The 26,552-nt window shown below is 56.8% G+C and overlaps 9 protein-coding genes across 9 annotated transcripts; 6 read left to right on the forward strand and 3 right to left on the reverse strand.

The window, feature by feature from the left end:
• Nucleotides 1-955: 955 nt before the first annotated feature.
• On the reverse strand, nt 956-3,178 carry WHR41_01101 (uncharacterized protein). The gene is made up of 4 exons (XM_069369707.1): nt 2,902-3,178; nt 2,199-2,685; nt 1,636-2,131; nt 956-1,550 (listed from the first exon to the last, which is right to left on the reverse strand). Exons 2-4 carry the CDS (start codon nt 2,638-2,640, stop codon nt 1,370-1,372), a joined length of 1,119 nt encoding a protein of 372 aa, XP_069233016.1. The 5' UTR covers nt 2,641-2,685; nt 2,902-3,178; the 3' UTR covers nt 956-1,369.
• A 257-nt stretch (nt 3,179-3,435) lies between these two features.
• Nucleotides 3,436-5,362, forward strand: WHR41_01102 (uncharacterized protein). Its single transcript, XM_069369708.1, has 4 exons — nt 3,436-4,014; nt 4,073-4,281; nt 4,339-4,642; nt 4,713-5,362. Exons 1-4 carry the CDS (start codon nt 3,948-3,950, stop codon nt 5,087-5,089), a joined length of 957 nt encoding a protein of 318 aa, XP_069233017.1. The 5' UTR covers nt 3,436-3,947; the 3' UTR covers nt 5,090-5,362.
• Nucleotides 5,363-5,914: 552 nt separating this feature from the next.
• On the forward strand, nt 5,915-7,792 carry rpl-24 (60S ribosomal protein eL24). The gene is made up of 4 exons (XM_069369709.1): nt 5,915-6,065; nt 6,330-6,473; nt 6,539-6,768; nt 6,833-7,792. Exons 1-4 carry the CDS (start codon nt 6,015-6,017, stop codon nt 6,891-6,893), a joined length of 486 nt encoding a protein of 161 aa, XP_069233018.1. The 5' UTR covers nt 5,915-6,014; the 3' UTR covers nt 6,894-7,792.
• Nucleotides 7,793-7,817: 25 nt separating this feature from the next.
• On the reverse strand, nt 7,818-10,508 carry WHR41_01104 (uncharacterized protein; the record flags this gene model as incomplete). Its single annotated transcript, XM_069369710.1, has 1 exon — nt 7,818-10,508. One exon carries the CDS (start codon nt 10,506-10,508, stop codon nt 7,818-7,820), a length of 2,691 nt encoding a protein of 896 aa, XP_069233019.1.
• A 1,023-nt stretch (nt 10,509-11,531) lies between these two features.
• Nucleotides 11,532-13,268, forward strand: WHR41_01105 (uncharacterized protein). The gene is made up of 2 exons (XM_069369711.1): nt 11,532-12,102; nt 12,155-13,268. The coding sequence occupies exons 1-2, from the start codon at nt 11,766-11,768 to the stop codon at nt 13,150-13,152; spliced, it is 1,335 nt and encodes a 444-aa protein (XP_069233020.1). The 5' UTR covers nt 11,532-11,765; the 3' UTR covers nt 13,153-13,268.
• Nucleotides 13,269-13,905: 637 nt separating this feature from the next.
• WHR41_01106 (uncharacterized protein) lies at nt 13,906-16,154 on the forward strand. The gene is made up of 2 exons (XM_069369712.1): nt 13,906-14,353; nt 14,409-16,154. Exons 1-2 carry the CDS (start codon nt 14,237-14,239, stop codon nt 16,110-16,112), a joined length of 1,821 nt encoding a protein of 606 aa, XP_069233021.1. The 5' UTR covers nt 13,906-14,236; the 3' UTR covers nt 16,113-16,154.
• Nucleotides 16,155-16,756: 602 nt separating this feature from the next.
• WHR41_01107 (uncharacterized protein) lies at nt 16,757-17,985 on the reverse strand (the record flags this gene model as incomplete). Its single annotated transcript, XM_069369713.1, has 4 exons — nt 16,757-17,345; nt 17,413-17,593; nt 17,655-17,802; nt 17,873-17,985. 4 exons carry the CDS (start codon nt 17,983-17,985, stop codon nt 16,918-16,920), a joined length of 870 nt encoding a protein of 289 aa, XP_069233022.1. The 3' UTR covers nt 16,757-16,917.
• An 850-nt stretch (nt 17,986-18,835) lies between these two features.
• WHR41_01108 (uncharacterized protein) lies at nt 18,836-20,836 on the forward strand (the record flags this gene model as incomplete). The annotated part of the gene is made up of 1 exon (XM_069369714.1): nt 18,836-20,836. The coding sequence occupies one exon, from the start codon at nt 18,836-18,838 to the stop codon at nt 20,834-20,836; it is 2,001 nt and encodes a 666-aa protein (XP_069233023.1).
• A 403-nt stretch (nt 20,837-21,239) lies between these two features.
• Nucleotides 21,240-24,028, forward strand: WHR41_01109 (uncharacterized protein). Its single transcript, XM_069369715.1, has 2 exons — nt 21,240-22,999; nt 23,077-24,028. The coding sequence occupies exons 1-2, from the start codon at nt 21,301-21,303 to the stop codon at nt 23,523-23,525; spliced, it is 2,148 nt and encodes a 715-aa protein (XP_069233024.1). The 5' UTR covers nt 21,240-21,300; the 3' UTR covers nt 23,526-24,028.
• The last annotated feature ends 2,524 nt before the right edge of the window (nt 24,029-26,552 follow it).

The following is a 26,552-nucleotide window of genomic DNA, read 5'->3' on the forward strand; positions in this document are numbered from 1 at the left end:
CGAGCGCTGTGGCGGTGCGGGCGGGCGGTCACCGGCCGCTCTGAAGCCTGTCTGTCTCGCTCGCCGGCTGTCGGGACGGACGGGAAACGAGGGGTAGGCGATGCGAGTGGCCGGCGTGGGGAACACATTGGCCTCTTCTGGAACGTCTGGACGTGCATGTCGATGCGCTGGAGAGCCAGTGGACTTGACTGTCTTGGCTGTGCCTGAGTGTGTTGTTTTCGCTGCTGGACACAATCTTTTCGAGAACCTCCCTACACACGCGGCAGGGTCCGCCGAGACGTTGCGAAAAGACTGGGTCGACTTGTCACCATCCGCACCTAACAGTGATCTGGCCACCACCTCGCCCCATTCTGAGCCGAGCCTAAGCGGGATTGGTCCGCGAGACACGTCGTTCGGGCACGACAGTCACGTTGGCATGAATCACAGCAGCCGACTGTCGGGCGACGAGAGCTATTCTGGGCTTCGGAGTATTTCGCATGCCCGCTTTGGAAATAATGTTGCTCGCCTCCAGTGATTATTGCACCAGCCATCGTCAATGTAAAAACACCTGAGTCGAACCACATCCGCTATAGCGATCGGAAGTCAAGGACTCGCAAATACGAAAGGCAGATATCTATATTTATATCTCTTCATCCCTAGCCATCACCGCCAGTACCGAGCGACCCGAAAACGTCCGTCAGATCACTCCAGGCGGGTCCGACCGTCGTTCCTTCCTCACCTCCCTTCCCTTCCCTTCCCTCCCGCTCCCTATAGACAGACCTATCTCACCCGTTGCGCCGCAAGTCTAGCACGATGCTTATACTTCGCCCATCTGCAGGGGCAGTAGGTGTGGATCCAACACTAGCTACTACTGCCATACCCGTAGCCTGGGCGCGATCAGCGGCTCGACCATGTGCTCTCGGGTGGGATCTCCGAGTCTCCCAAGGGCGGGACCTCACTTCTGATGTAATGCACCTTCTTCTTATTCAACATCACTCGCTTTTCCGGCATTGGGATAATCGTCCATACATCTGCAAGCAGCGCCGGCACCTCGTTTTCGAGTCCGATACTGATGAGGAATCAAACCCAGAAATAATATTAAGCGATTGCCAGACCATCCGCCCGTCTGTCTGCCACTCACCAAGAGGCACGCAGACACCTGTTCTACACAAATCACCAGCAAGCCATCATCCGCATTGTCCTCTTATCCGACAACCGCACGTGCTTTTCCGATGATCGTCGCCGCGACCCGCACACATCCTCTATCAATACCCATCCAGCCCTCTATCTTACACCCTACTTTCTCTTCACCAGAACCAGGCTCTCCAGCCTGCAACATCACCGGTCTCTTCTCAGCCCTGCGACAAGCTCACCCCCTCCTTCGCCACGCTTAAGTGCAAGTGTAGCCGCCGTCGACGCGCAGCTCGGACCCGGTCATGTAGCCCGAAGCGTCCGAGAGCAAGAACGTGACGGCGCCCATCAGGTCCTCAGGCCGGCCCATCTTGCCCGCCGGGATCAGCGAAATCCACTTCTCCGCCAGCTCGGGGTTGTCGTCGAGGATCTTCTTGGTGCTGCGCAGTCATCCATGTCAGCTAATCGTCGCAGAAAAAGACACCGGGGCTCAATGAAAGAAGAAGAAGAAAAGAAATAACTCACAGCGCAGTAAGCATGTACCCCGGCGAAATGCAGTTCACCCGCACGCCCGCGTGCGCCCACTCGACGGCCAGCGAGCTAGCCAGATGGCGCACGGCGGCCTTCGCGGCGTTGTACGGCGCCTGCGGCTGCGGGACGTTGACGATGGCGCCGCTCATGGAGCCGATCATGACGATGCTGCCGGGCTGCCGGCGCTCCATCAGGTGGCGCGCGACGCCCGTCGCGAACAGCCAGGTGCCGTCGACGTTGACGCCCCACAGCTTCTGCACGCGGTCGTAGGGGTACTCGACGGCGGGGAAGTTCTCCGTGAAGCCGGCGCTGGTGACGAGGTTGTCGATCTTGCCGTGCGCGGCGATGATCTCGTCGAGCGCGTGCTGCACGCTGTCCGGGGAGGAGACGTCGGCGTAGTGCGCGGTCACTTTGGGCACGTCGCGCGCGCCGGGGTTCTCGCGCTTGAACTCCTCGACCAGCGCCGCGGCTTGCTTCTCGCCTTCTTCTTCTGTTGTGGCTGTCAGCTCGGACTCCTCTGCCTCATCTGGTCAGAAGGCCGAAAAAGGGGAACGCACTATTCATATCCACAATCGCCACGTCCGCGCCGCTAACCACCATCGCCTGGCTCATGACGAGCCCCAGCCCGCGCGCACCCCCCGTCACGACGCCGACCTTGTCCTCGAGCGAGAAGCTCGCCAGCGTCCGCAGGTGCCGCCCGCGGCCCTGCACGGGCTTCGACGCCGGCAGCTCGCTCTCGTCGTCCGGGTGCTCGTAGCGGAAGCTGTCGTCGGTGCGGGACGCCGTGCCTTCGTGGCCGGTGTCGACGGTCGCGGCCGTGGTGAATTTGTCGTGCCGCGTTTCGTCTTTGGGGTCGTCGGGCGAGACTTTGTCGTGCAGGGGGGTGAGGTTGGTGAAGGTGCGGGTGCGGGTGAGGGGGGATGTGCGGGCGGTGAGGGTTGAGGTGGAGGGGCGCACGGCGGCGCGGGTGGCCTGTCTGATGATGGATGTGCGGAACATTTTTTTTTTGTATGTGTTGGTGGTGTTGTTTGTGGATGGTTGTGTCTGGGACGGGCTGGGTCAGCCGGTGTGCTTCGACGAGCAGGGTATGCAGACGAGAAGAACAATAACAGGAAGAATATCAAAGTTCGCGGAGCCGGTCCATCAGCAACGGCCAATGTCCTCGTGACGGAAGCTTTGATGCCCTGAACGCGTGGTTCCAAGGGGAGGGGACGGGGAGATCTGAAGGGGAACACGGGCCGGCCGTGGTGCTCGACGTACCAAGCCTCGAGCTGCGTAAGGTGCCCGTTGCAGATTAGATTGCCGGTTCTAGATTTCGCTCTCGTGATGCCTTGTCGTTGCTGATGTTGTTGTCGCAAGGAGCGAAGACGGTCGAGTCCAGGAAACAGAAGAAGAAATAAACCGACTCCTCACAAGCGAAGGAAAGAAACAAAAACAACACGTCGATTCCAACCAGCCCAACAAGATCTCCTGCAGACTCCGCCGTCGTGTCGACGCGATTAGGAGCTCATCAGGCTGCATTTTGTACGTCATCCCCAGAGGAGCTTTGGCCCCTAGACGCTGCTTCCCCAAGGGCAAAAGGGCCAGGGTCGCGTTCGGCCCCATTTTTAGCCTGGAGTCGGGGTCTAGTCCCGCCCGCCGGCTGGGGGTCGAAGTGGAGATGAGCAGAGAGGCGAATGAGCTGCCGCTCGCTTGCACCGTGTGCGAGGAGTGGCGAGCACGACGGGGTCTGGCCTGGTCGCGCCAGAGTATATAGGAAAGGGAGGACGCCTGGACATGGGATAATGGTAATGGTGAGAGTCTGGCCGACCCGGCGACGCCGCAATTCTGTTCGTCTGTCGGCGCTGAGGGGGATCCTATTTTATTTTTTCGTGTGGTCGTGGCCGTGCTCCTCGCCCCAGAATCAGGATGCCCGCAGGTTGCAAGGGTGTGAGACACCGCTTGATGGATTCGTTGCAGGCACTTTGTATAAAGAGTCGTGCAGCGTTGCATAAATCCAACTCCGGAACACAATTTTGGAGCCACCCCGATGGAATCAGTCGAAACTCCATTGAGCAACCGCTCTACTCTAAAGAAGGAAGTCAGACGAATGGCAAGTTCGCCGACGGCTCTCGGCCTTCGCTGAGAGCAGCCCCGACGACCCCGCTGTGGTTCTGCGGTCCACCCAAAACGATGGCGGCGACAAGTAGACCGAGGAGAGAAGGCCGGTTTAAGGGAGGGAGGATACAAGTTCAGTCAAGTCCAACGTTCGTCGACTCGTAGGTTCGTCGATATCAACAGCATATTCTCATAGCCTTGTTCCCACAATGTCTACTGCTGCCGCTCCCTTCTCTGTTGATGGCAAGTCGGCTATCATCACCGGCGCTGGTTCCGGTATGATCTTCCCTCCCTGCGGTATCGGTTCAGACGTCGTAACTCACAGCAACTGCAGGTATCAACTATTGCTTTGCGAAATTGCTTTTAGAGAAGAATTGCAATGTTGTCATTGCAGACCTCGGGCTCCGCCCAGAAGCACAGAAGCTCATCGATCAATACACCAACCAGCCTCGCGCGGTCTTCGTCAAGACCGATGTCGTAAATTGGGACCAGCTCACCAACATGTTCGACGTTGCCGAGAAAGAGTTCGGCGGCGCAGACATCGTGAGTACCTCTCCCGGCCCACCACCAACTCATCAATCAATCCTAACCATCCTCAAGGTCTGCCCCGGCGCCGGCATCTTCGAACCGCACTGGACCAACTTCTGGCACCCGCCGGGCACGGAAAGATCCAAAGACGACCCTCACGGCACCAACGGCATCGGCCACTACGCCTGCCTCGACATCAACATCACCCACCCCATCCGCACCTCGCAGCTCGCCATCTCCCGCTGGCTGAACCCCACGCCCACCTCCAAAGCCGGCAAGTCGAGCCCCAGCAACCCCAAGCGCATCGTCCACATCTCCAGCATCGCGGGCCAGTGTCCCACCTTCGGCGTGCCGATGTACATCGCCTCGAAGCACGGTGAGTCCCCGTAGCCCATCGAGCCAGACCTCCAACCGACGACACAGTACTGACAGCGACGAACCCCCAGCAATCAACGGCTTCATCCGCTCGCTCGCGGCCCTCGAGCCCGCCATCGGCGTGCGCGTCAACGGCGTCGCGCCCGGCGTCATCCGCACGCCGCTGTGGACCGAGCACGCCGAGAAGCTGGTCATGGTCGACGAGGCGCAGGACGTCTGGGTCGAGCCCGAGGAGGTCGCCGAGGCGATGCTGCGGTGCGTCGTGGAGCCGGAGGTCGGCGGCGGGTACGTGATGGAGGTGCTGAAGGGGGCGACGAGGCACGTGGACTGGAGGATGGATCCGGGGCCGCAGGGCGAGGGCGCCACGGTGGCGAATAGGGGCAGGGCGGACGAGGAGGTGCTGGAGTGGTTGGCGGAGGAGGGGTGGGGGGTTGAGAAGAGGAAGTAGATGATGTGATATGGGGGAATGGAGTAATGATAGGTTGGATTTGGCGTGCTCATTATTTTCTCGTCTTTGATATTACGAGTAAGCGTGGTCGACGGATGCCTGGACGGAGCACTTCTCGTCTGCGATGGACCCCGGGAAAAAGCATTGCGACTCTCTCACGGGTCTGCCATGTGGTTTTTTGACCGAGAGCGACGTTGTGAGCGTAGAGTGAATGACGATCTTGAAGGTTCAAGTTGGATAAGAACGACAAAGATGATCTATCAGAGACTCTCAAGAGATAATCTTGTCTCTCTAGCTGGGGTTTGCGGACATATTCCATAGCGAGCCCATGAGATTATATCTTAAATTGAATGATAGAGCAGGATAGCCAGCACAGCGTGAGTTACTCATCCCTGTGAGCAAACCATGTAAGTTCTGAAGTCTTTGCACATCTTATACAAATCCGCCGAACTTTGTAATCATGCAGAGTGAGATGTCTCCAGATAGACACACATGATCCTAACCATGCAATTGATGCTGTTAGAAGCTCTCAAGCCCAGGTATGAGATGAAAATCATTTGTAAAGCTGTTCCAGAGCTTGCTTGCCTTGCCGACGCTGTTTGTGTAGTGGTAGCACTCTGTTTCAGCAAAAGACTTCATCATGACTTTTCATTCTAGTTTATTGTCTCTGATCAATGCAGGCCGTTGGCTCAAGTTGCCGCAAAGCGTTCCTCGCAGTCTGACAAACGCCAAGTCGGTAGCTGCGGGAGCGTGCGGCTGTTCCCGCGCACAGCAAGTCGAAATGGAGAGGCAGCCCGCCAAGCCTCAAGGCGAAGCCGCACTTCGACGCTGGGAGGAACTTCACCACGACGAATCCGCGACGACGACCACAGGCACCGAAGCCGCACGACCTCATTGACCGGACCACTAACGACACACCGGCACCATGAGGACCTACGACGACACCTTCTCCGGCCGCAAGATCTACCCCGGCAAGGTATGCGATTATCGTCGTCCTTTCTCACAATCTCGGAGGCGCAGACGGAGCGGAGGTGGAGTCTGCGAGGCATGGGTTGGAGCTCGATGAGGGATTGCATGGTCAGGATGGTCTGGGATAGTGACACGACATGTTGTCGCTATTGCCTTAAGAGACGGGACGAGATGGCGATGTGGGAAACGCTTGATCGCAAAATTCGAGATTGGATCGGGACATGGGGCGCGATTTATGATCAGCACTCGTGCTGACATACCTCTTCTACAGGGCAAAATCTTCGTCCGCTCGGACAGCAAGATCTTCCGTTTCCAGAACGGCAAGTCTGAGTCTCTCTTCCTTCAGCGCAAGAACCCCCGCAAGATCGCGTGGACCGTTCTCTGCCGTCGCCAGAGGAGAAAGGGTATCTCTGAGGTACGATCCCACGAATACTGCCGTCGGTCGACATCGCTAGGACACCATACTCACAACCACCACAGGAGGCCGCCAAGTCCCGCCGCCGTCGCCAGGTCAAGTCCCAGCGTGCCATCGTTGGTGCTTCCCTCGACGTCATCAAGGAGCGCCGCGCTCAGCGCCCTGAGGCCCGCTCGGCTGCCCGCCAGGCCGCCATCAAGGAGGGCAAGGAGAAGCGCACTGCCGCCCAGAGCGCTAAGAAGGCTGAGAAGGCCAAGTCTGCCGCAAAGAGCGCCGCTGGCCAGACCACCGGCCGGTACGTCACCAACACGATCTATGCGACACACCGATCACCGTCGAAATACTAACATCTCTCACAGTGTCGTTGGTAAGCAGGGTGCGAAGGGTGCCGCCAGCAAGCCCAAGCCCACTTCCCGCTAAGCGGTCGGCTTTCACTTGCGATGCATTTCTTCCTTTCGGCGCTTAGAGACAACCGGCTGCAATAAGCGGCTATGCAAATGGATGGAGTTCAGTCGAAACGCGGATGAATCAATGTCTCAAAAACACATTTAGAACGACCTGCGTGCCGTCCGTGCGAAAAGCCACCGTGCTTCGGAGAATCGCCATGCCATAGAAAAGCCCGAATGAAGCTGTGGCTGCTTGGAGAAAGAATTGCTGTGTTCCGGTGTGTTGTCAGAACTATTGTGTCGGAGCGCTGTGCGAATGCGGTCGGAAGACCATGCCTACAAAACGATCGAATCTGGTTGATCGCTACGGCGCACTGTTTTGTTCGCCTTACCCAACAACATCGTTGCGGCGACATGCAGCAAAATTGCCAGGCCGACCTATGCATAGTCACTCAAGGCAGGCAACCTGATATGCCATCAAGTGACCCTGTGAGAGATATCGTCATTGCAGCGCGTCTAGCTTGTAGACACATGTTTTTTCGGTCATCAATCCATACGCTACATCATACTTCTGCACACTCCACGCATCCGGAAGTCTGTGGCATATCTAGCCTCGGTATGGGACTGACATGTCAGTCAGTCGCGTCAAAACGAATGCGACATGTGCCGAGATGGGATACAAGCATCTCAAGACGAATGAATCATCAGCAGAGAATGCTACCTTTGCCTTCACATTACGAAGAAATCTTGGTCCCCCTCATCGTTTCAGAAATGCGCATGCCGCAGACTTGCAGATGAGCGGTTTACTCTCCGATCTGATTCAAGCTGATACCCCATTTCAGGTCTGACACCATAAAGACAGACTGCTATCCTGTCGATAAATCCAAAGCTCCCCCAGCTCCAACTCACTTCCACCAGCCATCATCCAACTCCAGCCTAACCGACCCCACCATCCCACTCAAGTATACACATCCTCGGTGAACTTGTTAAGCCCCAGCCCCTCCTTCGCAATATCCTCTTCCTTCAAAAACAACAACGGCATCTCCACCAGCGTGCCCCTCACCTTCGCCAGCTCCTCCTTCACCTGCCGCACCGCCACCTTCGGGTCCGCATCAAACTCCGCCGCAACCACATGCCCGCGCTTCCACGTGCTCGGCCGCCCGACGTCCTTCCCCTCCTTCCCCGCCTCCTCGTCCTTGAAAAACCGCTCGTAGTAGTCCCCGTAGTCCCTCCAGTTCCGCACCGCGTCGCTCGGCACGGGGTGAAACACCTTCGCGAAAGCCGCCGTGTTAGTATATGCAGTCTGCTTCCACAAGCTATCGAACGACTCGCTCAGCGGGTCCGCGACCGCGACGTCCTCGCGCGAGCCCCAGTCGTACTCGTTCGGCCCGCCCTGCCCGACCGGCAGGCGGTTGGCGTCCTCGCGCTCGCAGTCCTGCGGCCGCAGGAGGCCCAGGTGCTTGCGGAAGATGAAGCGGCGCAGCTGGGCGGCGAAGCGCGCGGCGCGCCAGGGCGCGCCGGCCATGGTCGTTTCGACCTCCTGCGGGTCTTCGATCAGCACGGCGATTTCGCTGTCGTGCTCGCCGAGCTGCGAGCGGTCGTTGAGGTTGGCGGAGCCGCAGATGACGGTGCGGTCGTCGGCGATGAGCAGCTTGCTGTGGATGTAGAGTTCCTCCGAGACGAAGGCGTCGAGCTCGTTGGTGTCGCCGTCTTCCCAGGGGGCGGAGAGGATGGAGGGCCCGTCGAGCATGTAGCAGGCTGCGACGGAGTCCCAGCCGAGGGGCTGGCTGCTGGATTCGCGGACGTGCTGGGCGGCCTGCTGGTAGCGCTGGTAGTTGCTGTCGGCGGGCTGGTTTTGGTACTCGGCGCCGTATTCGGTGCTGTCGACTGTTTGACCGAAGCGGACGTCGTGGGCGCGGCGGGCGTCGTCGTAGGCGACGCCGGCTTCTTGCTCGACGCGCGCCATCGCGGAGGAGGTGTTGATGCGGTCGTAGTTGCGCAGGTTGTAGAAGCGTAGGTACTGCATGGGGTCGACGCCGGCTTTCGCCACCTGCTGGTAGATCGAGTAGCCGCCGCGGTTGATGCTGTTGTACTGGAACTCCATGATAGCACGGGTGCTGAGCGCATCGTCGGACTTCAGATCGCCCGCGAACCCGGGTACGGCGGGGATGTTGATGATCATGTGCCAGGCCTCGCCGTTACGGGCGGCGCGCAGGATGCGCTCGACGATGGCGGCGCCGATGCGGTTGCGGATGGGTTTCTGGCGCTCGTCGGTCGCGGTGATGAAGAACTGGTTCTCCATGTAGACGAAGTGCTCCGAGCGCTTGATCACGTCGATGTAGGCGTCTGCGATGCTGTGCTCGAGCGGCACGCCGTGAGACCATTGCGTGCAGGAGCGAACGATTTGACATTTCATGCCTCCAAGCGGTCCTGACGGGTAGCTTGTTTCGGCGCCCTGGAGGCCTTCGCGCATGCGGTCGCGGCTGTCCCGCAGGATCTCTTGGCCACGTTGGAAGTGCGAGTGCATGCGGTCTCTGAAATGCTGATACTGGCCCTCGCCTTCCGGCTCGGCGCCAGGCTCAGCCTGTTGGTAAGGGTGGCCGATGATGCCGGCGCGACTCGGCCTGTAAGGGAGAGGGTGCACGCCTTCGACCTTGCGGACGGCGTACTTCTCATAGTAGATGAAGTTCCAGCGCTGGGCGAAGTGGTCTTTCAAGTCCTCGACGATGGGGCCTTTCAGGGAAAGGCTGACGTCGGACCAGCCCATGCGGCTGTTGTACTTGCGATCTAGCTTGTTGTTTTGCCAATGCTGCACATCTTGGAAGTCCATGATGCGGGCGTTGTTGTAGTCTTGGCCAGGGAAGATGATCTGGTCGAGGTCTCCAGGGTGTGCGTCAGCGATGCTATGCTGGTGAGTATCCCATCTTCCGTAGCATAAATCGAGCCCGCCCATGAAAGCGATGTGTCCGTCGACAAGGCAGAGCTTCTCATGGTGGGCCCAGTAGAGGACATTGCCGTCAGTGACGCCGTAGATTCCCTTCAAAGCATCTCCCGGTAGCTGGCTCAGCTTCGCCGGACTCATGCCGGCCTGCTTAATGCTCGACAGAAACGACGAAGCCAGAGTCTGCTTGTCCGGCAGGTGGTCCGGGTGCCTGAAGACCCTGATGTTGCCGGTCTTGTCATTGTCCTCGAGCCAGTGTTTGGTGTGGCTGCTGGACAGCGTCAAAGCCTGCGTGACCTCTTTGTAGACGATGATGTTGACTTTGACGCCACGCTCTGCGGCGGCAAACAGAAGTCGATCGAGTCTGTATTGCTCGTGCTTCGCCGGCGGTCTACGCAAGTAGAGCTCCGGGCTGAGCCACCAGTCGAGGATCCAGATGCTGTCCCTCGCGTGTTCCAGTGCGACGCTGACGGCCCACATGTAGGAGCAGCCGTCGACGTACCACTTAGATTCATTGCCCTCTCGCTGCGGCGCGAAAGACTGGAAGCGGTGCATATGATGCTTGTCGCGGTCTGAGCATTCCGGTGTGTTGTGAGTGTGGGCGTGGACGTTGGCGGGCAGCACGCCCTCGCTGCCTCCTACATTCTCCCTGACGGTTTTCTCGACATCCTGGAGAGCCTGCTTGGCCTTGTCGAACAGGAACGACATGACGGATGCTTACAGGTGTGGCTTGTTATCTGCAGGCCAGCTGCGGTGAGATTATTGCTGTGGCGATCGTGATAGCAGTGGTTTCGTAATGATTGATGAGATGTTGTGCTACAACAATTTTGATGGTGAGGGTGAAGGACACAGTATCGTAGCTGAAGCTCTGAAGAGCTGTCACGGTAAGCTTACAGCATTGACAAACACCACCTGTACCAGGCTTCACTCTGCTGAGCCTCAGGCCAGTCTACGAAGCTTGTGGGCTTGTGCCTTGTGGTGGTGAAACGAGGCGCATGCCCTGCAGTAGCACTGTAGCACACGTCATGCGACACGGGAGAGGTGAGATCGCCATTGCTGACCGCTTGATGTTTGTCGGCGGCAGGCTGCATCTGTTCCCACGCCCATGCATGCAGACAAGAACGCATGTGCAGAACACATACAGCACAATACCTGCTATGCGAGAACCAACGCCAAGCAGCCTGCTGAGCTTGTTCCGAGCACAATCTAACCGCAGCTGCGTGATGATCGCCAGGAAGACACGATGATTTCCATGGGAGCTTCAGATGCGACTCTGCTCCGCCGTGGGGCGGTCAGGGTGGGGTGTGGTCTGGTCAAGCCGGTGCACAGAGAATGCTCCAGGTCAGCATATCAGAGGTGTTTCTTTGCTTCTCTGGGCGTATTGGAAGGGCTTCATGGCTACGGTATATCCAATCGCGGGCGGAGCTTGGCAATGGCTGGTCCGTTGAAGCATGGCGGCGTTGACGAGCCTCGAAGGCACATCACTTCCTGTTGTTGCAGCACGTGGCGGGCGAGTTTCTCAGGCAAAGCCGCGCTAGGCGGACTCTCTCCGCTGCACTCGCACCGGCGAAGCGAGGAAGGACGGCGTGGACGGCATGGAAGAGCTCAAGGTTGCACGCCGTTGGCCTCTGCCCGCGGATTCCCTGCAACCGTCCGCTGGCTCCACCCTTCATTTCTGCCTCGGCAGCGTCATCGCTGCAGGTCCCAGCTCGATAGACTCCGGCGCCGTCCATACACCTTCTGCGATAACACCACGCGCGCTGCTACCGTTCCCGCGCTATGGAAGGGCTGCAGGAACGCATGTTCAGCACAGAAGTCAATCGACGGCACGCCCTGCCGATTGGGAGCTTACAAGAAGCCCGTCGTGCCCGGCCGTAGTTGTTTGCGTCCCTGTTGTCTTCCCACGTCCAGTCCAACCGTGTTCACGCTCGTCTCTGTCAATCTCGGCTCGTCCAGTCAGGAAACATGGTTGCCTTCACCACGGTCCTCGCTCTCAGCGCTGCTGTTGAGCTCGCCGTCGCCGCTCCCACTTACGGCAAGAACCCGGGCAACAAGAAGGGACCCAAGCCGTGGAACCACCATGGTGGCCCGCCCAAGGACAATGGCCTTTTGGTCCAGCTGGGCCCTCGCCCGTACTACCTTGTCGATGACATGGAGGATAGCCCTCTGAAGGAGAAGCTGGACTCTTGCAAGAACGAGCCCAAGTCCACCTCCAGCTTCTCCGTCTCTCACAGAGGCGCTCCATTGGAGTTCCCCGAGCACAGCAGGCAGGGTTACGATGCGGCTGCACGCATGGGAGCTGGTAAGGCTCAATGGGTAATTTTAGGGCTAGAGCAGTTTCTGACCATTGATAGGTATCATTGAGTGCGATGTCTCCTTCACCTCTGACAGGGAGCTCGTCTGTCGTCACTCCAACTGCGACTTGCATTACACCACCAACATCCTGACCAAGCCCGAGCTTGCCGCAAAGTGCACCGAGCCGTTCACGCCCGCCAACCCTGAGAATGGCACCGAGGCCAGCGCCAAGTGCTGCACCAGCGATATCACCTTGGAAGAGTACAAGAGCCTGTGCGCGGAAATGGAGGCCACCACCTTCAACGCCGTCTCCATCAACGCTTCCAGCCCCTACTTCGGCCGCATTGGCACCACCCCCGACTGGCGCACCAACATGTACTCCTACAGCTGCGCGGAGCCGATGTCCCTGAAAGAGCAAATCGAGCAGGTCGACGCCTACGGCCTCAACTTCACTGCCGAGGCCAAGACGCCCGAGATCGACATGCCCTTCACCTCCAGCGAGTTCGAGGGCAACTACACGCAGCAGGACTTCATCCAGCAGATCGCCGACACCTTCGACGAGTACGAGATCGACCCCAAGCGCGTCTGGCTGCAGTCCTTCCTCGACGAAGACATCTTCTACTGGGTCGACAACACGCCCGCCTACGGCGAGCAGGCCGTCTACCTCGACGAGCGCGCCGACCTGTCCGAGGACGGCTACGCGGAGGCCGTCGCCTCGCTCCCTGGTCTCGCCGAGCGCGGTGTCAAAATCATGGCCCCCTCCATCTACCAGCTCGTCACTGCCGACAACGCGACTGGCGAGATCGTCCCGTCCACTTACGCTACTACCGCGAAGGAGGCCGGCCTCGAGCTCATCACCTGGTCTTTCGAGCGCTCTGGCCCGCTCTCCATCGCTGGCGGCGGATACTACTACTCTAGCATCTCGGACCTGATCAGCAGGGACGGCGACGAGTTCAAGGTCATTGATGCTATTGCGCAGAAGGTCGGTGTCACTAAGATCTTCGCCGACTGGGCGTCCACGGTGACTTACTACGCCAACTGCTTTGGTCTTGAGTAAGTCTATGGCCTACGAGAGCGGCGGCGGCGATTGCGTGATGTCCATGAAGATTATGTAGATAAAAGAATGTAAATAATGAGTTCTGAAAGATACGTTGTATTCATCAAATTACGGCGCGTTATGATTCCTGCTGTCGTGATTTCGCGACAATGTATTTCTGCTAGTTCTGTCCGTTAGCGAATGCTAATACAATCTTTCCGAGCCAACCAGAGCGGCAGAGAGAAGAAGTGGTGTGTATTTTCAGTAATCCCATATATAAACATTACGACAAGCATTTGTCGATGCGTCGCGAATTTCATACGGCTCTTCCTAAGGCTGTACGGTGATTTGGATCTCATCCTTGTACACTTTCGTTTTCTCTCGTGCGTAGCCGGATCCGGAAGGGAAAGGAATGTGAAACGTACCATTTGGCAGGAAAGCCGGGCGCTGCTTTCTGAAGACGCCCGGCGACGCGTCGTGCGCGTTAGGATTTATATTTCTTCCGTGGAATATCGAGTGGGAAAGAGAACTTCGCCAGAGATTCCGTCGCAGCGAAAGAAAGTACGGCGGGCGCTCGGTGAAGCCTCCGCGCTGGTGCGGCGGCGGCGACGGGCCGGGGCGTGGTGGCCTCTCGCTTTGGGCCGGGGGGCGCCGGCCGGCTGTGGGCGAACACGTCGATGGTGCCTTAGCCTTTGACCCTGCGGCCGCGCCTTAATGACAGGTATTGCATCGCTCGCTCGCGATTAATAACCCCATGCGCCGGCCGCTCTCTTACCACGATTAGTATGACTTGACAACAGTCTCTCTCTCTCTCACTCGATTACACTTCTGCTAGTCTTCACCACTCCCGTCCTCACGCTTGTACATATACCCTGTCTCTTTCATCTTTCATCTTTCATCATAAATTCCCATACCACTGTCGCATCGCAAAGCCGGCCTTTCTTTGTCTCTTTCGCTGCCCTTTGCGGATACCTCTGCCGTCTGCGAATAGTGGTGAATAGGCTTATCAAGAGCTCTACTTCTTCCCAGGGCTGCAATTGCATCATCACACGGTCGACCAGGACTGTCAATCGCCCTGACATCGACCTTGGGAAAGTCGGCTGTCATGAAGTCCGCCACCACCCGGGCCTTCTACCTCGCGGTCTTCGCACTCTTTACCGGCGAATGCGCCGCCCAGAACCCTTCTTCGACATCCTCAAATCCTAGACCAGACACTTGCGCCGTAAGCACACCCTCCAGGCCCTTCCCCTTCTAACAACCGCTAACTCCCCTCCCAGTTCGAACCCCAAGCCAAAGTCTCCGATGCCTGCGCCTCCTACGGCGACCTCGACACGCTCAACAGCCGCGTGCACCCTTACGTGCGCAACCTGGCCAAGAACACCGACTTCTTCTCCTACTACCGCCTGAACCTCTACAACAAGAACTGCCCCTTCTTCGGCGACGACGAGGGCCTCTGCGGCAACATCGCGTGCGCCGTCACGACGCTGGAGAAAGAGGAGGACATCCCGGACATATGGAAGGCGGAGGAGCTGAGTCGGCTGGAGGGGCCCAAGGCGCACCATCCGCCGCGCAAGCAGCAGGTGGAGCTCAAGAGGCCGCTGCAGGGGGAGTTGGGCGATGCGGTGGGGGAGAGCTGCGTGGTGGAGTATGATGATGAGTGCGACGAGAGGGATTACTGCGTGCCGGAGGACGAGAGCGCGAGCGCGAAGGGGGACTATGTGAGCTTGGTGAATAATCCAGAGCGGTTCACGGGCTACTCGGGCGAGGGCGCGCACAAGATCTGGGAGACGATTTACAGGGAGAACTGTTTCTCGAAACCCACGGAGCCGCAGAGCGTCAGCTCGCCTGGGTTGTCGCCTTTCCAGTCTCTTTCTCAGAACCAGGCGCTCGCGGCGCAGGATTTCAGGCAGGTCATGAAGGCGCATGGGAGGGAGCAGGCGCAGCTGTCCGGTGCGCCGCTGGAGAGCCTGGACTTTGAGGACGAGTGTTTGGAGAAGAGGGTGTTCTACCGCGTCATCTCTGGCATGCACGCGTCGATCTCGACACATCTCTGCTATGACTACCTCAACCAATCGACCGGCAAGTGGGGCCCGAACCTGGAATGTTACAAAGAACGCCTGCACAACTACCCAGAGAGGATCTCGAATCTCTACTTCAACTACGCATTCGTTCTCCGCGCTGTCGGCAAGCTGCGCGACTACGTCCAGGACTACACCTTCTGCACGGGCGACCCGGAGCAAGACGCGCTGACGAAGCGCATGATCACCACGCTCGCGGACGTCGTGCCCGAGGGCCCCAAAATCTTCGACGAGAGCGTCATGTTCACGGACAACACACTCGGCGGCATCGAGCTGAAGGAGGACTTCCGCAACCGGTTCCGCAACGTCAGCCGCATCATGGACTGCGTCGGCTGCGACAAGTGCCGCCTATGGGGCAAGCTGCAGACGAACGGGTTTGGGACGGCGCTGAAGGTGCTGTTCGAGTTCGGCAACGGCCACGAGGGCGACGAGAAGCCGCTGCTCCGCCGCACCGAGCTCGTCGCGCTCATCAACACCCTCGACAAGATCAGCAGCGCCCTCAAGGCGCTCGAGTTCTTCCGCGAATCCGTCGCCGCCGAAGCCAGCGGCCTCCCCCCACCTAACAACAAGAAAGCCTCCCAGCCCTCACCCAACCTCCAACCCCCCGCCCCAATAGACGACGCCGACGAGCTCGACGACTTCGACGACCTCGACAGCGACGCCTTCGCCACAAAAGCCGACAAAACGCCCCGCAAACAGCCCACAATCGCCGAGGCTTTCCGGCAGGAAATCTCGCTCGTCTGGCGCGCGATCAAGTACGTGCTGCGGTCGTACGCGATTTTCCCGAAGCGCGCGGGCGAGATTCTGCTGGCGGAGGCCTGGAGGCTGTACGCGCAGTGGATCGGCAGGCCGGTGCCGGAGAGGACTTGGGAGTTTAAGTTCCCGAGTAGGGGGGAGCTTTGAGGCGTTGTACATGTTTGATTTTTTTTTGCATTGGGGCGCGGAGGGTTTGGGCGTTCTTCGGGGATGGGTCGCATCGTTTATCGCATCACGCCGCCAGGATATGTGGCGGCTTCTCGGATATATTGGTGGGTGCGCTTGCTTTCACTTCACAATTACAATGCTGTGATCGAGCGAGCGGTTGGGAAATATAGAAAGAATTTTGTTATCATTACTTACGTCGCACATCAAACACTACCACCCTCTCAACTCTCCTACTCCCCGCCCATATCACTATCCATCCCCCTCGTCACCCTCCTTGCCCTTCACAACCCCATTGAAGCTGATATCATCGCTTATCACCTATTGGGATCGAGTGCCGCCCTTGAGGGAAGCTTCCCCAAGCCTTAGCCTCAAAGATTTGAGCTGTTACCATTTAAGATTGGCTGGATTCAGTGAGAGACAGCCTCACGTCCCACGCATGGATTTGCATTTCGAGCAGCTGTCATTGCATATGTACTTGCAAGGTCAAATGCTTCCTTCAACCTAATAAGCTTAAACAATTCTATTCCTCACGTGTAACAATGCACTTCCTGCTGCGACTACCACACAGAGTACTGAGATCGATTGCTCCCACTGAGAGGAACAACCACACGTCTCACTCACATAGTCCCATTCCAAGCTGCTAGAACTATAGAGATGCCGGAAGTGCCCAGTCAAGGGCCATCGTACCGCAGAATCTCTCACGCGTCTCCGATCGTACCTTGCACTCGTAGTGGGAATCCCAACTCGATCGCAAGACAGCCGATCGCAAGACGGCAACGATCCTTCATTCCAAAATCCCCTTCTCCGCCGTCAACGCCCTCACGGTCTCCATATCATGCCCAAACACCAGCCTCGCCCCAAACAGCTCCACAAGGTTCCTCACCATCTGATGACTGTGCACCCACGCATTGTGATCCCTCGCCAGCCAGCCCTGCGGCTTCGCGTCCTCGTAGTTCTCGCGCACGTGGTACTGGTCCGTCGTGAAGAGGAAGGTCCCGTCGCGCGCGAGGTTGATCTGCAGCAGGCACAGGCCCGGCGTGTGCCCCGGGCTGTGGTGCAGCGTGAGGCCTTGGCAGAGGTGGAAGGGCGAGGCGCTGAAGGTCTGCCAGTTGAGGGCTGTGAGGGAGAGGTAGGAGGCGAGGTAGACGCCGGAGTCGGCGTTGGTCGCGACGGACCAGGCGGCGTGCTTGAATTCTTCTTCGTGGACGTAGACTGGAGGTGGCCGGGGAGGTCAGCGAGAGGAATGTTGAGTGTTTGGAAGGGGAGTTGCGCGGCTTACTTGGGACGTTGGTGCCGAAGAAGTGCTCGAGGCCGCCGGCGTGGTCGAGGTGGAGGTGGCCCATGATGATTGCTTTGACGTCTTTAATGTCGTTGCCGGTGGCTTTGATGACGTTCGGCAGCTTCATCGCTTCCGTGTAGACGGTGCGTGGGAAGAGGTCGGTGAGTGGTGCGCCCCATTCCTGAAACGGCGCCTTCGTTGGTACAGTTTTGTGAGGTCAGTCAAGTTGTCTGGATACTTACGATCTCAACGTCTTCCGCGCAGCCGGTCTCAAACAGGATGAGTCCCATGTGTGGATGTTCAATCAGGGCTGCTGCGATGATAAGATCGCGGCCTTGGTTTTCGGGGTTGCTGTTGCTTGCACTACTGCTATTGGCACCACGAAGGAGCCTGAAGCATGTCAAGACGAGTTTTCATGGGCCGACTCGCTGCTCATCGGGAATAGTCATGGTGAAATTACCACCCTGCATCGACCCGCATCGTTCCCAGGTTCAGAATGTGGACCTTCGTACCCGGAGGACAGAGGAATGCTGGCACACTCGCCCTCGCGAGAATGTTCGTCCCGCTGGACATGTTGCCGACGAAATCAGCAGATCCAGGTTCAAGAGAAGAGATATCTCCCATTTTCAGGGCTATAATAAGAGATTGAGAGGAAAAGCCAGGAGACCATTCTTAAAAGGCCCAGTGTTCCTCGCTAAAGGGCATGTAGTCAGCTCGTGATGAGTGAACATGTGAGCATCAGAGTGACTGCATAGTAATCACTTGGCAGCATGTATTAGCTGTGCTACACGACCAGTGTTCCTCACAGATGTTCGTGCCTTCTTCCGACCGGGACGACTGGTGCTGTACATCCTGCTAGCGTCGAAGCACATTGATAGATCGTTCCCAGCCTTTGGGGGGAAGTCCCATGGAGGGGAAGCGGAGGAGCCATAGCGTACCAACATGTGATATCTTGGAGCAATTTCTTATACTGGCTGTCGAGAAAAGACGACGGCGCCCATCGTTCATCCGAGAATCTGAGGTCCATGAGGCTTTGTAGTTAAGTCATTATTACTTCTGGATCCCTTTTCTCGGGGAAAAGAAGGAGTTATATGATACTACCCTTATTCGTCGGCTTTCGAGACAGTGTTTTCACCCGGAGAGCTCAATACGTTCACTCTACCAGAGCACGTCGTAGTCGTTCATTACTTATAAACTTTCGGATACGCGATGGACGATTTACATCGAGAGGTGGTCGAGGCTCGCAAGAACCCCACGGATCACCAAAGCATCAGAACGGTAAGGTTTGGCTAGACCCAACGTTGAACTCTATTCAGATCACCTTATCTACAGAGCTACCCTGGCATCTCGCACCCCACTTTCTTCACGTCTGCTCTTCGCGTTCGACGCGCATATTGGCCTTCGAAAAAGATCGTGGAGGACAATGACGCGCCCGAAGCCTGTCGCCGCGGGCTTGGTTCCGGTTGGCGGCGGCGCCCTTAGCCGCTCGCTTGGGTCGAGCTGGAGGGATATGGCACCGATTGCGAGCGCGAGTTTGGAGAGGGATCTTGAAGATGGAGAGGAAGAGCTGGATAGTGATGTGGCGGAGAGCGAAGACGAAGATGACGAAGGTCTGCTGTCAACCTCTGCACCGGTGGGACAATCCCAGCACTCGCTCTATTGGCCTGAGCGAAGGAACAGCTTCGTACCGGCTGGTAACAGAGCGATGATGCCAATGGAGTTTGGGACGATGGGGAGCATGCGAGAGATGGATCTCGGAAGGAGGTTGTCGAGGGACGACAGGAAAAAGGCTCTCGAGGAGGAGAGGAGTCTCTTACGGGATAACAATTTGATCCCACCAAAGCACGCTCAGGGAGCGGAAGGCGAAGGAAAGAGAAGGAAGAGTTGGTTCGGCTTTCCAATTCCAGGAGGAAAGGGAAAGATGGGTGACCAAGTTGCCAGTGTTGGTGCGGACGGAGGTTCCGCTGAAAGAGCTCCGTTGCTTGGGCACACAAGCCGTCCCTATGGCGGGCAGGATGACCCCAAGACTATTTCAACACGGTGGGAGGAGGCAGTGAGGGATGGGAAGATCCAGACAACATGGCAGCGTGAGGCGAAGGTGCTGTCTGGATACTCATTTCCGCTTATGGCAACCTTCCTGCTCCAATATTCGTTAACAGTCGCTTCGGTGTTCACACTGGGACATATTGGCGCGGCAGAGCTTGGAGCGGTGAGTCTTGCTACGATGACGGCCAATATCACTGGATATGCTGTCTATCAAGGACTTGCTACAAGCCTGGATACTCTATGTCCCCAGGCTTACGGAAGTGGGAAGAAGAAACTGGTCGGACTGCAAATGCAGAGGATGATCTACTTCCTCTGGGCAGTGACTATTCCGATTGCTGTCATATGGCTCCTCGCAGACAAGATTCTTCTTGCCATCGTGCCCGAGCGGGCAGTCGCCGAACTTGGCGGCCTTTATCTCAAGATCGTCCTATGCGGAGCACCAGGCTATGCTGCTTTCGAGGCTGGGAAACGCTTCGTGCAGGCTCAAGGAATGTTCTCGGCTTCGCTCTATGTCCTACTCATTTTGAGCCCTTTCAATGCATTCCTGAATTGGTTCATGGTCTGGAAGCTGAACCTTGGATTCATCGGCGCACCCATCGCTGTGGCAATCACCGACAATTTGCTCCCGCTTGGCCTTTTCATCTATGTCCGTTTCTTCAGCAAGAACGGAATGAACTGCTGGAACGGCTTCACCAAGAAAGCCTTTCACAACTGGGATCCGATGGTCAAGCTGGCGCTGCCAGGCGTGATCATGGTTGAGGCCGAAGTCCTCGCCTTCGAGATCCTCACATTCGCGGCCTCCCGTTTTGGTGTCGAAGTCCTCGCAGCCCAGAGTATCCTTGCGACTCTCACCAACATCACCTTCCAGATCCCGTTTCCACTAAGTATCGCAGCCAGCACGCGCGTCGCCAATCTCATTGGAGCTACACTCGCCGATGCAGCCAAGCTGACGACGAAAGTCGCCTTCTATGGCGCTCTTCTCATCGGAATCTTCAACGTTGTCCTGCTCAGCGCCTTGAAAGACTACATTCCCTACTTGTTTACTTCGGATGAGGCTGTGGTCGAGCTTACGGCTGCTGTTCTACCGCTCTGTGCTGCTTTCCAGCTCTTCGATGCTCTGGCTGCGTTGTGCAATGGCGTCCTGCGAGGCCTTGGCAAGCAGCATTTCGGCGGCTATGTGCAGCTGTTCTGCTATTACGTGATAGCCATGCCAATCAGCTTTGGCACCACGTTCGGTCTCAACTGGGGTCTTTGGGGCTTGTGGACGGGTGTTGCTATCGCACTAGGGCTCGTGGCGCTAATCGAGTTCGTTTATCTCGGCAGAACAGACTGGGAAAGCAGTGTCGAAGCGGCGAGGGCACGCAATGTATTGGAATAAGAATGTGTAACTGTATATCATTGTACAACGATTTGCATCCAAGAGCCTCCAACCAAGCAAACAACCTCTTTCACTTCCACGAGTCGTTATGACGTGCCACTGCAGGCGGCGTTACAATTGATTTCAATCGTTCCACCGATCGCATCTTGTAGTCGGCATCATTGTCGTAGCTGCATCATGGAATCTTCAGTGACATCTTTTTGAGCCTTATCATGAATTGAATTGGTTCAAGCTGTTCACCGTCCGGCGTGGACTTTGTCTCTAAAAGTCGCGATACTCTCGTATGATCACGACCATTTGGGTGCTTACTGTATGTCGACCCCGCTCTGCGGAGGGGTCGCTTGCAGTGCGGGGAGCGTGTCGACGCGTGTTATTCACGGACAAGGCTACATTAGATCTATCATCCTTTCATTGACGAACCATTGCACCACAAACATTGAGCTAGGATATCGCCAAAAACTGTCATGACCATCCGAGCTTCACATTTCGGTCCTGAGGTGCTGCTCAGCGCTCCACGGCGTTCATCTGGGGTCCCGAACGCCAGTGGAACCCACGTTCTATTCACCGTCAGCACATACAGCTTCGAGACTCACAAGAAGACAACGGAACTGCGGGTTCTTGATACGGAGACCAATGAAAATACACTGCTTTTAAGCGCGGACGCCGAAGGCATCAATTGGCTCGACGAAGACAGCTTCGTGTGGCTTCAGGGTGGCAAGGCCGGCACTACAGATCTGTATCACGGCAGCTTGAGCAGCTTTTTACAAGGTTCGGATGACAGCCACTATGAAGTGTCTTCGGTCAATGCGCCAGCTGGGAATCTGAAGGTCGCAAAGTTGAGTGACAGCGAATATGCCGTAGTCCTCTCTGCCCAATCGGACGTGAAAGGCGAGCTGTTCAATCCGGAAAAAGCGGACAAGCCGCTGAGCAGTGGAAAACTGTATACGAGCTTGTACGTGAGGCATTGGGATGAGTACGAAGGCAAAGAGAAGAATGCCCTCTGGTACGGCAAGCTCAGCAAATCTGAGGATGGGAAGCAGCTAAAACTCTCGACCCTCACAAACGCTCTCAAGGGCACGAAACTGGAGTGTCCGATGAAGCCTTTTGGTAGCACCGATAATTTTGACCTGAGCTCTAGTGGCATTGTCTTTGTCTCGAAGGACCCGGACTTGAACCCTGCTTTGAACACGAAATGCAACGTTTACCTTCTGACCGTGGATTCATGGACGGAATCCGTGAAGGCAGAGCCAAAGAGAGTGACTGTTGAGGGCTTTGAGGGCGCTTCTACCTCACCTGTCTTCTCGCCCGATGAACTCCAGGTGGCTTTCCTGTCCATGCGACGAAATGGGTACGAATCCGACCAGAACAGGATTTTCGTCGTCGGCGATCTGGACTCAGCAGATCTTCAGGCGTCGAACGAGACTGCCGTTGTTGCTTCTCAAGCTGGCTGGGATAGAAGTCCCTCTTCGATCTCGTGGACTGCCGATGGTAAGGGAATCCTGGCCATCGCGGAGGATGTGGGCCACGCTCGGCTATACTTGATTGCACCGGGCCAATACTCGCCTCTGTCTCTCACTAAAGCGGGTTCCGTGGGCGAGTTTGTCCCGCTGCAAGATGCAGGAAAAATCTTCTTCTCAGGCTCGTCCCTCATCGACAACTCCTACTACGGCATCGTCGAAGTAAGGTCCAAGGGATCCGAAACCACGAACTCCACAATTTGGAGCCACTCCAACTCCAGCGAAGGCAGTAAATTCGGCCTGAAAACTAAACAGGTCTCATCCATCTGGACGCCCGCGAGCAACCCCAAAGTGACCAAAAAGATCCACTCATGGGTCCTCAAGCCGAGCAACTTCGACAGCTCCAAGCGCTATCCCATCGCCTTCCTCATCCACGGCGGCCCGCAAGGCGCCTGGGGCGACAGCTGGTCGACGCGGTGGAACCCGGCCGTGTTCGCGGAGCAGGGCTTCATCGTCGTAGCGCCCAACATCACGGGCTCGACGGGCTACGGCCAGGCCTTCACAGACGCCATCAACAGAAACTGGGGCGGTGATCCCTACGGCGACCTCGAGAACGTCTTCGACTGGGTCAGCGAGAATCTCCAGGGAGCCGACGTCGATCGTGCGGTGGCCCTCGGCGCGAGCTATGGCGGGTACATGATCAACTGTGAGATCCTCCCTGAGTCCTTCAAGCGCAAAGCTCTTGCCATCGATCTCCGTTCTACTAACGATTCATAACAACAGGGATCCAAGGCCACCCCCTCGGCCGCAAGTTCCGCGCCCTGGTCTGCCACGACGGCATTTTCAGCCTCACCAACATGCTGTCGACGGAAGAGCTCTACTTCCCCCTCTACGATCTGGGTGGAACGCCCTGGTACGACCCGCCCTTCACCCGCCCACCTCACCCCTTCACCTCCTCTTCCAGCTCCTCCTGGCACCGCTGGGACCCCGCCTCTCATCTTTCGCACTGGCAAACCCCGCAGCTCGTGATCCACAGCTCGAAAGACTACCGGATCTGTATCTCGGAGGGCCTGGCGGCGTTCAATGTGCTGCAAGCGCGGGGCGTGGAGAGCAAGTTGTTGACATTCCCCGATGAGAACCATTTTGTGCTGGCGCCGGAAAATAGTCTTTTGTGGCACCGTACGGTATTGGGATGGATCAAGGAGTATGTGGGCTTGGAAGCATGTTTGTAGGGGGAGAAGGGGGCTCCAGTTGGCATCTCGCAGATGAAATTCCAGGATGTGGTGCTACCATCACCTTCCGACTATTGAGACTCGAATCTTCGAGAGAGAGCATGTTAGGGTTTCATGAGCATCTCACTGATGATAATGAAAGTCATGGTGCTACCATCATCTTTCGATCGTTGAGAACCGAGTTCTAGGGAGAGAGAGCCACTGGGGAGCAGTGGGGTGAGGTTTCGGATGGTGTAAAGGATGGCAGGTCTCTTTGATTGCACTCAATAAGCTCTGGTATCTACTTCATCGGCGAGAGGAATGCGAATAGCCTGACGGTCATTGCTTCTCGGAACAGAACCCTCCACGTTCTGGCCCAAACACAAGTCGATCAAGCGAGAAGCTCGAATGGGCCTGGAGTGAGACGACGCCTCTCATTAGTAAAAGTATCCTCAAGCACCCTTTGTATCGCTCTGTATTCGGCGACAAATGCGTCGCGCAGGCTCAGAGTGAAAATTTTGTCGGTGTTGTAGTCGAGTAAAAGGTCGCCAAATGGCTCCAGGTTGAGTTCCCAGCCTCCTGCGGTTGCTGCGGCAATATCGGCGAGAGTTACTGGCGGCTGATTTATTGTGTACCTCCTGACCAGGCCGATATAATACTGTGAAGGTTGTCAGTCATCAACGGTGGCGGTAAATGACAGACGGCATGAGCATACCTCGAGTAACCTCACGTCCGCGTTAGGCCGGGGACTCAGGGCAAACAACGGCCATGTGGCGCTGAAAGGACTACTGCCTCCCAGATGCGCGCTCGTACGATAGCCTACGACCAAATGTTCGTAGCCGTAGTTTTCCAAGATCTGAATGAACGCCCACTTTTGCTGCTCGGTGAAACCTACACAGGAAAGTGCGACGATAGCAAGTTCTTGCAAAAGAGCTGGGTTAATGTTGATGTCCGCGCCGAAACCCGTGTCGGCGGCATCGTCAAGGCGAAGGGTGAAAGCCAATTCAGCCAAGCAGGTACCCACAACGTCGAACATCCTCTTGCGGGTGATAAGAGCGACGTATTCTGGCTTAGACCAAGGATACTTGTTCAAGGTGGAGATGATACACTCGTAAAGGCGATGGGGGGTTCGCTCGACGAACGCAGACTAAAACAGATGTCAGTATAATGCTTTAATTTGCCGGAAGGTGAAATGCTTACGCGAGCCGGTGTTTCCACAAACATGATCAGCATATTGAGCTCTTCCAGGCTGCAGAAACCCGAGAATCTAGGGATGAATTTTTCATCGCTGTGCTCAGCGCGATTTTCGATCACCTGCGGGATGTTGTACGTCCACTGGACGTTGTACGCAAGAGGGAAGAGATTCTGCATGAGCTCCTCCTGAGAAGAGAGCCTGACCTCGACGATCCGGCGACCGATGCGAATCCCACGGCCCAGTCGCGCGTGAGCGTTCATGCGAGCGACCAGTGATTCGGCATTCTCCGTGTCATATATTTCGACAAAGCCGTCGCCTGTTCTTCCGGTGCTACGGTCCATGATGATATGCACGGCATGATACGATGTCCCTGCAGGCATCGTAACAACTCGAGTACGAAGCCCCACAGCGGCCAAGACCTCATTCTTTGTGGTGGTGAACGGGATGCCAACGAACCTTATGACGCCGTGGTTCTCCCTGGGAATGTTCTGAAAAGGGTTGTAAAAAGGCATTGACCGGTATGCCTCATTCAGGGTTGGGAGAGACCCCGATTCAAGCGCAAAGTACCACTCAGGAAGCGGCAATAACTGTACAGCGCGCAAATTCTGTGTCGATATAGCAGTTGTGCCTTGAAGCTGTTGGCTGTCCGCAGGAGCATCGTTGCGGCGGTTGCGACCAGAGCGCCCGACGCTGGACGGATTCCATCGAGAGTTATTGCGGCGACCTCGGCTCGGCGTCGAAAGGGTCGTGTTAGACCATCGACGGTTGCCACGGGCCTTGCGTGCTGTGAGCACACTCAAACTGAGAGAACCATTGTCGTCAAAGGAAGTCAAGGGAGTGGTAGCAGCTGCCTGAGGTGGCACCCAGTTGGCTGGTCTGGTGTTGCTGGGAAGAGGATTAGGCAGCACGTCACCAGGGTAATCGATATTTGGAAGGGTAAAAACTTGATAGTTGTTTGCTGGAGGGAGCTGAGCCTGTTCCTGGTGGCTGGGCCTATTTGCGTGTCCGGTGTTGCTATGGGTGTATCCCATCGCGTACCCGCCAGATGTTCCATTGGTGTTGCGATGAGCATAATCACCAGCACTCTCGCTTGCGTAGCCACTGAAGTTGCCGCTTGCGTTGTTGTGAAAAGGGCCATTTGAATGCCCGCCAGATGTCCCATTGATGGATGGATTCATGTCACTGCCGGCGCTGTTGTCGAATGAGCTACTGACGTGCCCGGAAGAGGTTCTATTGACGTATCCGTTCATGCTACTGCCGGCGCTATGGTGGAAAGAATTATACGCGTGTCTGAAGGTCATCCTGTTTGTGGACACACCCGAATAGCCGCGGGCACTGGCTTGGAGATACCCGTTTGCATTGCTGAGAGAATATCTGTTTGGCTGTCCATTGTGGTAAGAGCTGGTACGGTTACCTAGAGAGTTGTTTGCGTGGCTGGGGAACGTTGCCTCTGCGTATCCATTCAAGTAGCCACCAGTACCGGTGGTCAATGAACTGTTTGAGTGATCGAAGAAGCCACCATTAGGTAAGGCGTCCATGTGATTACCGACGCCACCCTGAGTGCGGCTCTGTGAATGAGCGCCTACGGTGGGATACCGGATGTGATCAGCGGCCTGACTGGCCTGGCTGTTAACACTATCATTGAGGTGGCTTGGAGAAAACCCATCAGTAATGTATGAAGAGCTTTCGTTGGTATAGCCATTCCCAGGGAGTTCCAGGTCATTCAATGAATGATCATCCAATGAAAAACCCGGTCGCAGTGGGCGAACTGGTATCGGTTGCGCAATGTTGAGGTGTGCAGGATGAAGGACCGGCGCTGCTGAATTATTTTCGATGCTGCCAAAGGACGATTC

The sequence above is a fragment of the Cladosporium halotolerans genome (assembly GCF_011745625.1).
Source record: "Cladosporium halotolerans strain TM138-S3 chromosome Unknown Sca3, whole genome shotgun sequence".
Taxonomy (NCBI): Eukaryota; Fungi; Ascomycota; class Dothideomycetes; order Cladosporiales; family Cladosporiaceae; genus Cladosporium; species Cladosporium halotolerans.